The sequence below is a fragment of the Sinocyclocheilus anshuiensis genome, unplaced genomic scaffold (assembly GCF_001515605.1).
Source record: "Sinocyclocheilus anshuiensis isolate Anshui unplaced genomic scaffold, SAMN03320099.WGS_v1.1 scaffold708, whole genome shotgun sequence".
Taxonomy (NCBI): Eukaryota; Metazoa; Chordata; class Actinopteri; order Cypriniformes; family Cyprinidae; genus Sinocyclocheilus; species Sinocyclocheilus anshuiensis.
In genome coordinates this window covers 1,972,886-1,985,290 of record NW_015555881.1, presented here as the reverse complement: position 1 = coordinate 1,985,290, position 12,405 = coordinate 1,972,886, and the positions used below count along the sequence as shown (strand labels likewise).

Sequence of the window (12,405 nt, the reverse complement as noted above, 5' to 3'; positions counted from 1 at the left end):
GCAATTGCAATTTAAAATGCAGTCAAAAATAAATAAATTAAAGGTTTGTTGTGCTTATTTTGCCAAAAATGTGATTTAGATATCAATATGACTATATGATAATAATAGAAATAATAATAAAAAAAATAATAAAAATTGTTATTATATAAAATATTAAAATACTATAAAGAATAAATGTATAAATAAATGAATAAACACTATTATTTAAAACATAAATACTTTAATAATAATATTTAATAATAATAATAATAATAAAGACATATCTTCTGCAATATTTCACTGTAAATTAAAAGCATTAAAGAATTTATTATTGTTGTTGTTTTTGTTTATTTGGCCAAAAATGAAATTTAAATATCAATATGATTATACAATAATAATAACAATAATAATTCTTGAATATTTTTGTCAAATATTACAATAGGAATATGTCTTATTTTGTTTAATATTTTATATAATAATAATAATTCTTGAATGTTTTTTTAATTTACAGTGAAATATTACAATAGGAATATGTCTTATTTTGTTATTTTACAGAATAGTAATAATAATGATACATTTTTTCAAGGAAGGTAGTTTTGAGAAAATATCAAACTTTCATTTCAAAAGATCAGGAAAAATTCGTTTTGTCATAATCCGACCCCTTTAAGACTTAAAGATGGCTTTTGTCTGGTGAAATGCCCCGATGGCTGTTGAATAGGGCTTCCCTGTCTGTGATGAATCCTGTCAGTTATTCAGCTGATGACAGACGCGATCCGTCAAAAGCCAGAGTTTGATTCTTCATCAAAGAGCCGTGATCTGGGTGAGAGTTCGGCGTGTGTTTGTGCTGTACGAATGCCGCTATTCAAGATCGCAGCCGGATTAACATCACATTCGTCTCTCGTATCGGCACGTCCCGACACGATGGTCTGAGAGTCCTAACAGGCACTTTGTGTCGGTGTGTGACAGCGATTACGGTGTGTTTACAGGCCCGTCTCAGCCAGGTGTGAAGTGTGTGTTGTGTGCGCGGCAGACCGGCAGAGCAGGTTGCTTAATTACAGGTGATCCAGCTGTAGTTTGGAGCTGACAGGTGTATTTGGAGCACTGAGGGTGTGGGAGAAAATAAAAGACAGGATGAATGGAGGGAGGGAGAAAAGAGACCGTCTGTTGTGCATTTGAAAGCTGCTTGAGCTGAAGGGTTGGACGCGCGTCTCTGATCTTCTCAAACCCTTTTGTTGGATTCTATTGTGCAGTTTTACATACAGTTGCATACATTTAGGACTCATATACATGACATATTTTAAAACTTAGTCTGTAAAAGGACTTTGTATGCACTTTTTTTCTCAATTGAGGACCTTCACTATTGTTGTGTAGAAACAATTTTCATGCACACATTGCGAATAAATTTCACAAGCAGTATATAAAAGCAGTAAAAGGATTTTGTATGCACTTTTTTTTCTCAGTTGAGGACCTTCACTAAAAAAAGAAGTAGATTGTAGAAGCAATTTTCATACAGACATTGCGAATAAATTTCACAAGCAATTGCAAAGAAACAGCAAGTAATGCATTGAATTAAACATGCATTTTTAAGTAGAAAACTGAAATAGTTTTTTCTTGTAAAACCTACTCTAATAAACTAATTTTTTTGAAATTCTTTTGAATTTGATCTACTTTTAAATCTTGTCTGGGTAAAATGTAGAATTACCTTTTAAACAATGAACTTGTAAAAATTTGCTCAATTTTTATTTGTATTTTTTTAAGAGGAATTTTGTCTTTAAAACAATCTAATATAATATAGTATAATATAATATAATAATATTTATTTATTATAATATAAAATGGTAATATATATTATTATAGTTATGTTGTGTTATGTTATGTGTTATGTGTTATATGTTATGTTATGTTGTGTTGTGTTGTGTTGTGTTGTATTGTGTTATGATTTTCAGTCTATTTTAGGTGAACATGTGTTATGTGTTATATGTTATTTTATGTTGTGTTGTGTTGTGTTGTATTGTGTTATGATTTTCAGTCTATTTTAGGTGAACTATTCTTTAATGCTCTCAAAACTCAATATTTGGGCGCTTTTTATTAAACGATTGATTTTTAGACATGCATATAATCATTAAATATGTCTCTTAGTGGTAGTGGAGAGTTTGACCATGCAGGATCATGTTAATTTCTGTCTATAGGGAGATGATTCCAGTCTGTCTGATGTTGATTGTGATGTGGACTTGTGTTGTGTGTGAGGTTAGTTTGAGGTGGTTTCTGTAACGCGAGCTCTGCTCCTGCTCTCCGGGGACGTCATTATGGACTATAGAACTCTAGTCTTAAAGCAACCGTTACTCTGGAGACCTGAACAACGAAACAGTAAAGTCAGTAAATTACCCCAGACCACCAGGACTAGATCCTTCCAGACACCAATATACACGTTCATTCCTTCAAACGCCGCAGGCCATGGATTCACGTCTGCTATATCGTATCATAGATTCAGACAGTTTCTCTGGAAGTGATATTATATATAAGTGAAGTTTTATTATAGAGAGAAAAGTTTAAAAACAGAGTTCCAACAGTTGAGAAAACCTGAAGATATCTGGGATTTTTAATGCTGGAAATGTCATGAATATAATGAACGCTTACAGTTACGGAAGTCTCTGTTGTGAAATATATATAACATACTGTTCAAATGTTTGGGATCGTTTTTGTTTTGTCTCTTCTGCTCACCAAGGCTGCATTTATTTGATCAAAAATACAGTAAAAACAGTAATATTGTGAAATATTATTACAATTCAAAATAGCTGTTTTCTATGTGAATATATGTTAAAATGTAATTTTATTGCTGAATTTTCAGCATCATTACTCCAGTCTTCAGTGTCACATGATCCTTCAGAAATCATTCTAATATGTTGATTTGCTGCTTATATTTTTGTGGAAACCACGATAAAAGTTCAAAATGATAGCATTTACTTTGTCTTTACTGTAATTTTTGATTAATTGAATGCATCCTTGTTATTCTGAAGAATCACTACTTGCATGTTGTCTTTCATTTTAGAGAGAACCAAGACCAAAAGTAATGGCGTTTTGTTTTGCCTTTTGAAACCAAAGAGTGATGTAGTATGTAGAAATACTGTAATATTCACTACACAAAGAAGCAGATTAGCCAGTCATAATGCAGGTCAATTACATATAAAGTCTTAAAGGAACAGTAACCGTTTACTTTTTGAAGTAAGAACTTTGAGTAACATTGTAGGTAACCATCAAGCAAACAAGTGTAGATTGTGGCTCTTAAATCAGCTGTTCTGTATAAATGTCTGCTGTAATGTTATGGATAGCGCTGTTGTGGTCCCCCGTGGGTGAAGTGAAGTATATTTCGAGAGCGAGTCCGTTTCAGTGAGATTCCTGGTTTTGGTGGATTTGTGCGGGAGCTGTCAGCTGTTTTCCGAGACAGTATCCAGAGCCGCTCGCGTCAGCTTTGATCAGCCCCTGCAAGCCCCCTGCCTCACAAAGGGCTGCCTGTGTCACTGCCCGAGCGCTTTTCACGCCCACCGCTCTGCTAGTCGTCTCAGTAGATCTCTTCAGAAGCGTATACACACACACACACTGATCCACAGACAGCCCACCTTCAGGGGCAAGAAAACACCACGAACGTGTTCATACATCACAGTCATGTGATAGCGGTACAACTTTGAAAGCTTTTAATTCTTAACTCGGTCACGTTAAATTTGAGGAATAGTAGGCTAATGGGGAATTTTGACTTAGAAAACACCACTAATTGGTTGGGCTGGGCGATATGGCCAAAAATATTATCACAATATGTTTTTCCATATCATTTGATATCAATATTTATCACAACATTCATTTCATACCATTAATAGGGATGGAAATGCATTCTACATTTTTTTTAGATCTTATGAATGTAATCATATTTTGTTTGTTTAAAGTAAACTTCATTGAGTAAGCTACCTTTTCATTTAGGGCCCCGTTAAATCAGTTTTATTTTTCTGTGTTTTCTTTTCATTTTTTTCTGGATTCAGATTTATCATCAAATTTATCATCAAAAATGGTGTCTTATGGAATGAATTCATAAAATGTTAACAATTGAATCAATCTTTTAAAGTGTAATCAAATTAAAATATAATATAACAATTAATTTACAGCAAAATTTTGCATTTTTATTTTTTGTAAAATAAGGTGCTGCACACCAGAACTTGTATAAAATGTAAAAAATAAATAAATGGTTGTATGATATTCCTTAAAAAAATTAATTAATAATAATAATACATATATGTTTTTATTATTAGCAATAGCAACAAAAATAATGATAATACATATTTTAATACATATTATTATTATTATTATTAACAACTGCAACAAATACAACAATACTACTAATAGTAATAATAATAATAATTATTTATTAAATAAATATTGTTTTGTAAGGAATATCGTATAACCAAGATATAATAATAATAATAATAATAATAATAACTCTGGTTTTAATCATTTTATTAGTATAATAATAATAATAATAATAATAATGTTATTATTATTATTATTATTATTAACAACTACAACAAATACAATAATATTATTTATTATTATTATTATAAATATTTATTAAATAAATATTTTTAAGGAATATCGTAAAACCAGGATATTTTTAATAATAATAATGTTTCAATTAATTTAAATCATTATCATCATTATTACTTTTATTTATTGTTACTTTTACCTTGGTATGGTTCTCTACTATAGTAGTGTATTTCTTTCATAAATTTGTCAAGTTAAACCAAACTTTTATTTTATTTCTGGTATCATTAATAGTCTCTCCTTTCACTTTGATGACTGAGCTTTAGCTTTCAGATTGACTTTCACAAATGCTGATTAAGCTCAGCTCTAGGTTATGAAGATCTAGTCAATATCCAGAATCATCTCTAGTTATAATTCATATCTGGTGTGTGTTTTTAGTGCTGTTTCGTCACTCAGTTGTTCACTCGACGAGAAAGCTGTAGAAATACTAATGGCAAAGAAGAACTGTCATTAATGAGTTATCATGATTTGAACAGAGTTCATGTGTCTCTGGGTCATATCAGCAATTCTGCATTACACAAACACGTTAGCCAAGACGAAAAGAACATTCTTACATAACGTCAAAAAACATAATTGTGTCTGTTATGGGAAAAGACAAGCAAACGTATGGGAAACCAGACCACAGGATTCAAATATAGTGGCAATATTGTGAAATACATAATGCTGGGAACATTATTAAATGCATAAATGTGTGCATTTGTTTGGTTATTGAAGTATGCAGGTGCGTTTTCATTGCATTCATGCATTGATCATCTTTGCACCAAAGTACTGATGATAATGTTAAAATTGCCTTTCGCACACAGAAATAAGTCTTGCGTCAGGCTCAGCTGCAGAATGATAAAGTGTACTTGTCCTGTTGAGTGAGTTGCACTTCTGTGTTTGTGGTCAGAGCCAGCGCTTTTCTGTCTGTGACAGCAGTCGTCTGGGATTCAGACTGGGACGCGGCTGATATCGCTCTCGCTGGCGTCTGTCGGCTGGTGGTTTTTGAGGAACAGTGAAAGAGGAAGTGAAAGATGATTGGTGTAGTGATGTGTGGTCTGGATTGCCAGCAGTGACCTCCTGAAATCTGAAGTCTGTTAAACATGCAAGACGAGACAATAATGCAGATTAATGATGCATACACTAGTAGCTGAAACCCTACAGGAAAACCCTTTTTTTTTTTTTTTTTTTCCATGCAACTGTTTTGCTTCCATAACATGTCTTTACACATACGTGAATTTATGGAGTGATAAAAAGAGAAATCCCTCGATAAAAACCTTTAACTTTAAGTATGTCAACAAAATGAAATGGAAATGTGTACAAATGAGTGCAATTTTAATTAGATGATGCATCATTTGCATATTTAATCATTACATTTTAAAAACTATTATTTAATAAATATTACATCATAGAATACATAATATAATAATTATTACATTCTATTAGTTATATATTATTTTTACCCTATTCACCTGTAGTACTACTAATAATAACAATTATTAACAAGAATTATAATGATATGGATTAAAATGTGTTATTAATAATAATAACAACAAATACAATAGTAGTAGTAATAATAATAATAATAGTTTTTAAGGAATATCATAAAACCAAGATTTATTTTATAATAATAATAATAATAATAATATGTTTAATAGTAGTAGTAGAAACAACAGCAACAACTACAATAATACTACTACTTATAATAATAATAATAATAATTATTATTATTATTATTATTATTGTTGTTGTTGTTGTTTTTAAGAAAATCATAAAACCAAGGTTTCTGTAATAATAAGCCAGTGATAATAGTGATGTGTATTAGTTACTCTTTTTACTCTATTCACCTGTAATGTCTTGACTTAAATATAGACTCTGGATGCAATGGATAAAATCATCTCCCAACTTCATAAATGTGACCCTGGAGCACAAAAGCAGTCTTAAGTCGCTGGGGTATATTTGTAGCAATAGCCAAAAATACATTGTATAAGTCCAAATTATCGATTTTTCTTTTATGCCAAAAATCATTAGGATATTAAGTAAAGATCATGTTCCAAGAAGATATTTTGTAAATTTCCTACCATAAATATATCAAAACTTAATTTTTGATTGGTAATATGCATTGCTAAGAACTTAATTTGGACAACTTTAAAGGCGATTTTCTCAATATTTAGATTTTTTTGCACCCTCAGATTCCAGATTTTCAAATAGTTGTATCTCAGCCAAATATTGTCCTAACAAACCATACATCAATGGAAGCTTATTTATTCAGCTTTCAGATGATGTGTAAATCTCAATTTCGAAAAGTTTACACTTTAGACTGGTTTTGTGGTCCAGGGTCACAAATGTGAATGTTCTAAAGATGTAGAACTACTTGACTGTGATTGGTCAGTCGCTGAAGTGAGGTGTGTTTTCTGTGTTTTAGCTGCTGGAGTCTCCGGAGGTGAAGGAGGACGCTGTGCTCTGCTGTTCTATAGAGGTGAGTTTAACACATTCATAATGAACGAGAGACTGAGACCAGCGACTGGCCCAAACCCTGGTGTGTCTGATTAACTTCTTCATCAGAGGAAGATGCTTTCCACACGACAGCTGATCTGGAGTGTGTCGTGCTCGTTTAGAAATGCAAGCAGTTTTATCTGTTTGTTTGCTTCTTTCCCTTTTGTTTATTTTTTTTCTCAGTCGTTTACAGCTGTAAGAAGGCACGAGTTCAGACGGCACGTGTTCTTGTGTTCAGCTGAACACAATGCAGAAGTCTTAATATGTGTTTTCAGTGGCCAGGCTTACAAGCATTTATTCACTACAAAGGCTAGATGAAAATAACATTTATCTTTTGAAATGGAATTTTTATTTATTTATTTTTTTTTTATAAAATAAATATAAAAATAAACATAAATAAATACATATTTTCAATTTCAAAGAGGAATAATAATGGAAAAAATAAAAGATTTAAATACATAAATAAAATGTATATATTTATATTTATATTTTTCCATTATTTGTCTTTTGAAATGGAATAAAATACCTATTTATTTAGTTATTATAAAATAACTAAATTAATATTTTTTTATATTTTAAAAGATTAAAAGATATAAGATGCATTTAAATATAAAATGTATAAAAATGTGTATTTTATTTTGCTATTATTTTTTTTCCATTATTTGTGGAAAAAAATCCTATAAATGTATATATTTTATGCATCAAATATATTTAAAATGTAGACCACTATAATCATAACACTAAATGATGGCACAATACAAAAATTCTTAAAAATATAAAATTAAATTAATTTATTACATTTTTATTTAATTTTATTAAATTAAATTTAAAAAAGTATAAAAATCTAATTCTCAAAATTATCATCATTACTATAAAAAAGCCTGAAAATGTGAGTTTGTCGTTGCACCACAAATAAATAAATAAATATGTAAATAATATTTGTAAAATACAAATAGATACAAATACTTCAGTGTGTACTTGAGTGTGGCTCCATCCAGACAGTGAATGATGTCCCATCTGCCCACAAACCGGATCATCAGCAGACAGTTTGTCTGGACATCCGACGGTTTCCGTCCAGTCTCTCTCTCTCTCTCTCTCTCTTTGTCTCTGTCTGTCTCTCTCTCTCAGACTAGCATCTGTTTCTCTGTGCCCCCTGTGGATTTGACCTCTGACCCTTGCTTGAGCCTGAGTGTGTCCCTTTGAACATCTTATTTCTTCTCAGAAACCACTCCTGCACTCTCTTTGTCTGTCTTTCACCATCCCTCGTTAAAGAAAAATAACAGGATATTTTGGAGTAAATGTTGATGCACTGCATCCGTGTCGTGCTGTTGATCCAGACACAGACACCATTTCAGCTCAAACCTCAGTGTGAATCTCACGTAAAGCGTGTCCAAGTCACCTTAAAATCTATTTTGCATAAAGAAAAAGAAGCCTGTTTTTCTTTGTGACGTTATTTTCACAAAGTGACTAAATTCTCCTAGTTACGTCACACAGATGCTGAGTTGGATATAACTTTGCACAAGTGATGCATATCGCAATACATACATTTACAGTTTAATTAATACATCATTTTTTCCATTAATGATAGAAATCAGACATTACGAAATAAGTTACGAGTCATTTAGTGATATTATTATGCCTGTGTGTGTATTTGTTTATTTATTTATTTATTTGTGGTATGAAACAGTTTCACAATTTCATACTTTTTAAAATAATGATAATAATTAGATTTTTATTTTTTATGAATTTAATAGAATGAAATTTAACAAAGTAATAATAAAATAAATACAAATATATATTTAATAAAAATAAATAATAAAAGATTATTCAGTGTTGTAGTTATACTTTTAAAACTCTGAGATAGCTTTCAATTAATTCGTATGTGTGTATATATATATATATATATATTTATATATGTATTTCACAGAGTTTTAAAGTAGTAAATTAATTAATTAATTAATTAATTTTTATTTCTTTGTTTATTTTGTGGTGACAAACATCACATTTTCACACTTTTTAGAGTAATGATAATAATTTTGAGAATTTGATTATTTTTTATTAATCTAATAAAATTAAATGTAATAAATTCATTTAATTTTATATTTCAACGATTTTTTTTTTTTTGCATTGTGCTGTTATTTAGTGTTGTGATTATACTTTTAATAGTGTGATAGTTTTATATTTTAAATTAAAAAAAATTTCTTTATGTATTTCTTTCTTTGAACATTTATTTATTTGTGGTGCAACAACAAACAAACAGATTAATGTTTGGATGGTGCCACAGAGTCAGAGTTTCACACTCTTTCTGTTAGAAGAAATGGAAGAGATGGGACTATTTGGAAAGATTGCTGATTTTGCCGTGGTTGTTCTTGCAGCTCCAGAGCACCGGCTGGTTATTGGAGGAGCAGCTTCCTGAAATGATGACGGAGCTGCTGGCGGCCGTGCGGGATAAGATGCTGTGTCCGTCTGAGTCTCAGCTGACGCGCTCGCTCCTGATGGAGGTCATTGAGCTCCACGCTCACCACTGGAGCCCGCTGGAGGCGCTGACCACCGCCTACTACAACAGAACCATCCAGAAGCTCACCGCGTGACGCACACGCACCGCTGGATACCCTGACCACTGCGAACCACAACACAACCAACCAGAAACTCATCAGGAGACACACAAACACGGAAACCAACCACTAGAGGCCACGGACACACTGCAGCACACACACAAGCATTCTGTAATAGGGACGGGCATCATGGGATATGGGGTTGGCCCAGAGGTCAGAGGGTAAAATATGCAGATTGAAATGAATATGTATATGTTCACACTTCACATCTGCATATTCATGAGCTCAGCCAGACGTACAGATGTGAAACCAGACAGTCATTAGACACACACGTGCAGACGCCAGTCAGTCTGTCACGCTTTCCAGACTAAACCTCAACAGAGAGCGCAAAAGAAAAATTCAACAAAAATTCTAAAGAAAAAAAAATCAAAAGAAAAAAAAATTAAGACAATGATGTTATTTTCATGACCGTTAGGCCCCCCCCCCCCAAATAAATAAATATTATCACGATGCATAAATACAATTGAATTAATACATCATTATATTTTGCATTAATGATAATAATTTTAAGAATTAGGATTAATTTAAAAAAAACTAAAATTTTCCATTGTGTCATTATTTTCATCACAGTTAAGCACATTGCCACCCCAAAATATATCATGATGCATAAATACTTTTATTACTACAATTACAGTTTAATTAATGCATTATTATTTTGCATTAACAATGATTTTTACTTTTTTCCTGACAGCACATCCTCCCTCCCCAAAATTGTTCATAATGCATAAATACTTTACATTTTAATTAATAAATGAATACATTTTTTGCATTCAAGTAATGATGACGATGATTTTGAGAATTATGCGTTATGTTTTAAATCGAATTCAATTTTGTATTTTCACATTACTATTTAATAACCACCGTTTTTTTATTTATTTTTTGAGAATTGGTGTTATAAATGTGCTTAATATTCATGAAAATTGTCACAGTGCAGCATTTCTTATTATTCCTGGAAATAGGCTTAATTTTATTAAGCAAAAAATAAAATTCTTAGATGATTTTTTTTTTCTATTTTTTATTTATTTAATTTTTTTGCATTACTTTAATGATCGTTAAGTACTCCTCTAAATCTTTTTTTTTATGCATGATTTTTTTTTAATATATATATATTTATTTTAATTAACCATTTTTGGGGGTAATTGTAGGTATGTGCTTAATATTCATGGAAATAATGCCAATGTGCACAAAGTCTTAATTGTCCTAAAAATAGGCTTCAAACCCCAGCAAAATCAAAATTCCCTATTCTTTTTTTTTTCTTCTTTTGATTATGCTTTTGTTTTGATTATGCTTCAAGATTCTTTGGCCGTGTTCACGAATTGTGTTGATTTGAATTGTCAACACCAGAGACTGGACGAGCTCTGGCGTCTTTTCTTTGGCCTGTGGGCAGTGCTTCATCCATCCGTCCTGTTCGAGTCCCGAACACACACACACACACACAGCAGATGGGAGACACACTATAGCATGTGTGTGTGAGGACACATTCAACATGAAGTGGTCAGGTTCTTCATGAACATCAGTCGGATCGCCTGTTCCGTCTCGGGCCACGTCCCTGTTTATAATGTGTTATAGTGTCCTTAATATTATGCATTATTGTTATTATTATTTTTATTATTACTATTTCTTTTTCTCTCGAAGTTGCATTTTTTTACAAACAACGTATAAATGTACGTATAATAGGCTTCGTTTGTGAAATGCAAGCAGAGCGCGAATCATTCGTAACGTCACAATGATTCACCTACTTGTTTCTCACAAATGAGGTTTGTATGTTTTTAGTCGTAGATCTGTTGCACAGGATTACTTTCATTTTGCACTGTTTTAAGGCGATTGCTTTAAAAAAATTCAAAAAGAAAAAGAAGATAAACATGTATGTAAAAAGTGACGGGTTGTGGAAGATTTCGAATGTTAGTCGAACACTTTTTGCTAGAATGATTCGTAGAATCAGTTTTTTTTTGGGAGAGAATAGTGGCCTTTGAAACCCCTGCGAGTTTAATCTTTAGCTGATAGAAAGGCCTGTGCAGCGAAGATGAGTTTATTTTTATTGCAACGTTCAGCTTCCTATATAGACAACGAGAGATGTTGAAAAACATAAAAAATCGAGCATGAATCGAAATGAAATTAAATAACAATGGCTATCAAGTATATAGGCCGTTTTGCCGTGGTTGTTTTTTGCAAGTCGTTCTATTTAAAACTATTTACTTTTAACTACATTTGTTTGCCGAGGATGGTGGTCGAATCTTTTAACGGTTTATCTAGTTATTACATGTCAATTTCTCTGGCTTTGACGACTGTGTGCATTGATATTGATTTATCACAAGCCAGTCATCTAGTTATAAATAAGCTACAGTACATGTAATCTTGTAAACGGCATATGAATATGAATTTTAGACGATTAGGGGAAACATAGGAATTGTTTTTGAACTTTTTTTGCGTAGTCGTGGCCTCCAGCTTTGTTTAGTGGAGGAAACAGACACAGAACCTTGTGGTTTGCCAGCCGGTTTGAGGCTTGTGTATTTTCTGTCTTGCATCAAGAATCCACATGAAAAGACAAACGCACACATGAGGGTTGAATCTGGTTCATATTTCACCCTACATTTTAAAGGAAAAAATATTTAAATATTTTGCATGAAGAAAATTGAGGTTTTCTTCATGCAAAATGTGATTTTGCAATTTTTTCTTTTGATTTAGTGGTCAGATTTCCCCTCATAGATTGATTTTTAGGCACATAAAGTGCATACATATTGAATAGCTG

General features: G+C 31.8%; 1 protein-coding gene across 3 annotated transcripts in view; it reads left to right on the top strand.

Annotated features, from left to right (window-relative positions):
- The window catches only part of LOC107675792 (CBP80/20-dependent translation initiation factor-like), a 74,802-nt gene extending 64,683 nt beyond the window's left edge, over positions 1-10,119 (top strand). For all 3 annotated transcript variants that reach the window (XM_016470253.1, XM_016470255.1, XM_016470252.1), the window contains 2 exons: positions 6,971-7,024; positions 9,417-10,119. In XM_016470253.1, the coding sequence (XP_016325739.1) occupies positions 6,971-7,024; positions 9,417-9,632 (270 nt within the window). In that variant the 3' untranslated portion in view covers positions 9,633-10,119. The remainder of the gene's footprint in view (positions 1-6,970; positions 7,025-9,416) is intronic.
- The last annotated feature ends 2,286 nt before the right edge of the window (positions 10,120-12,405 follow it).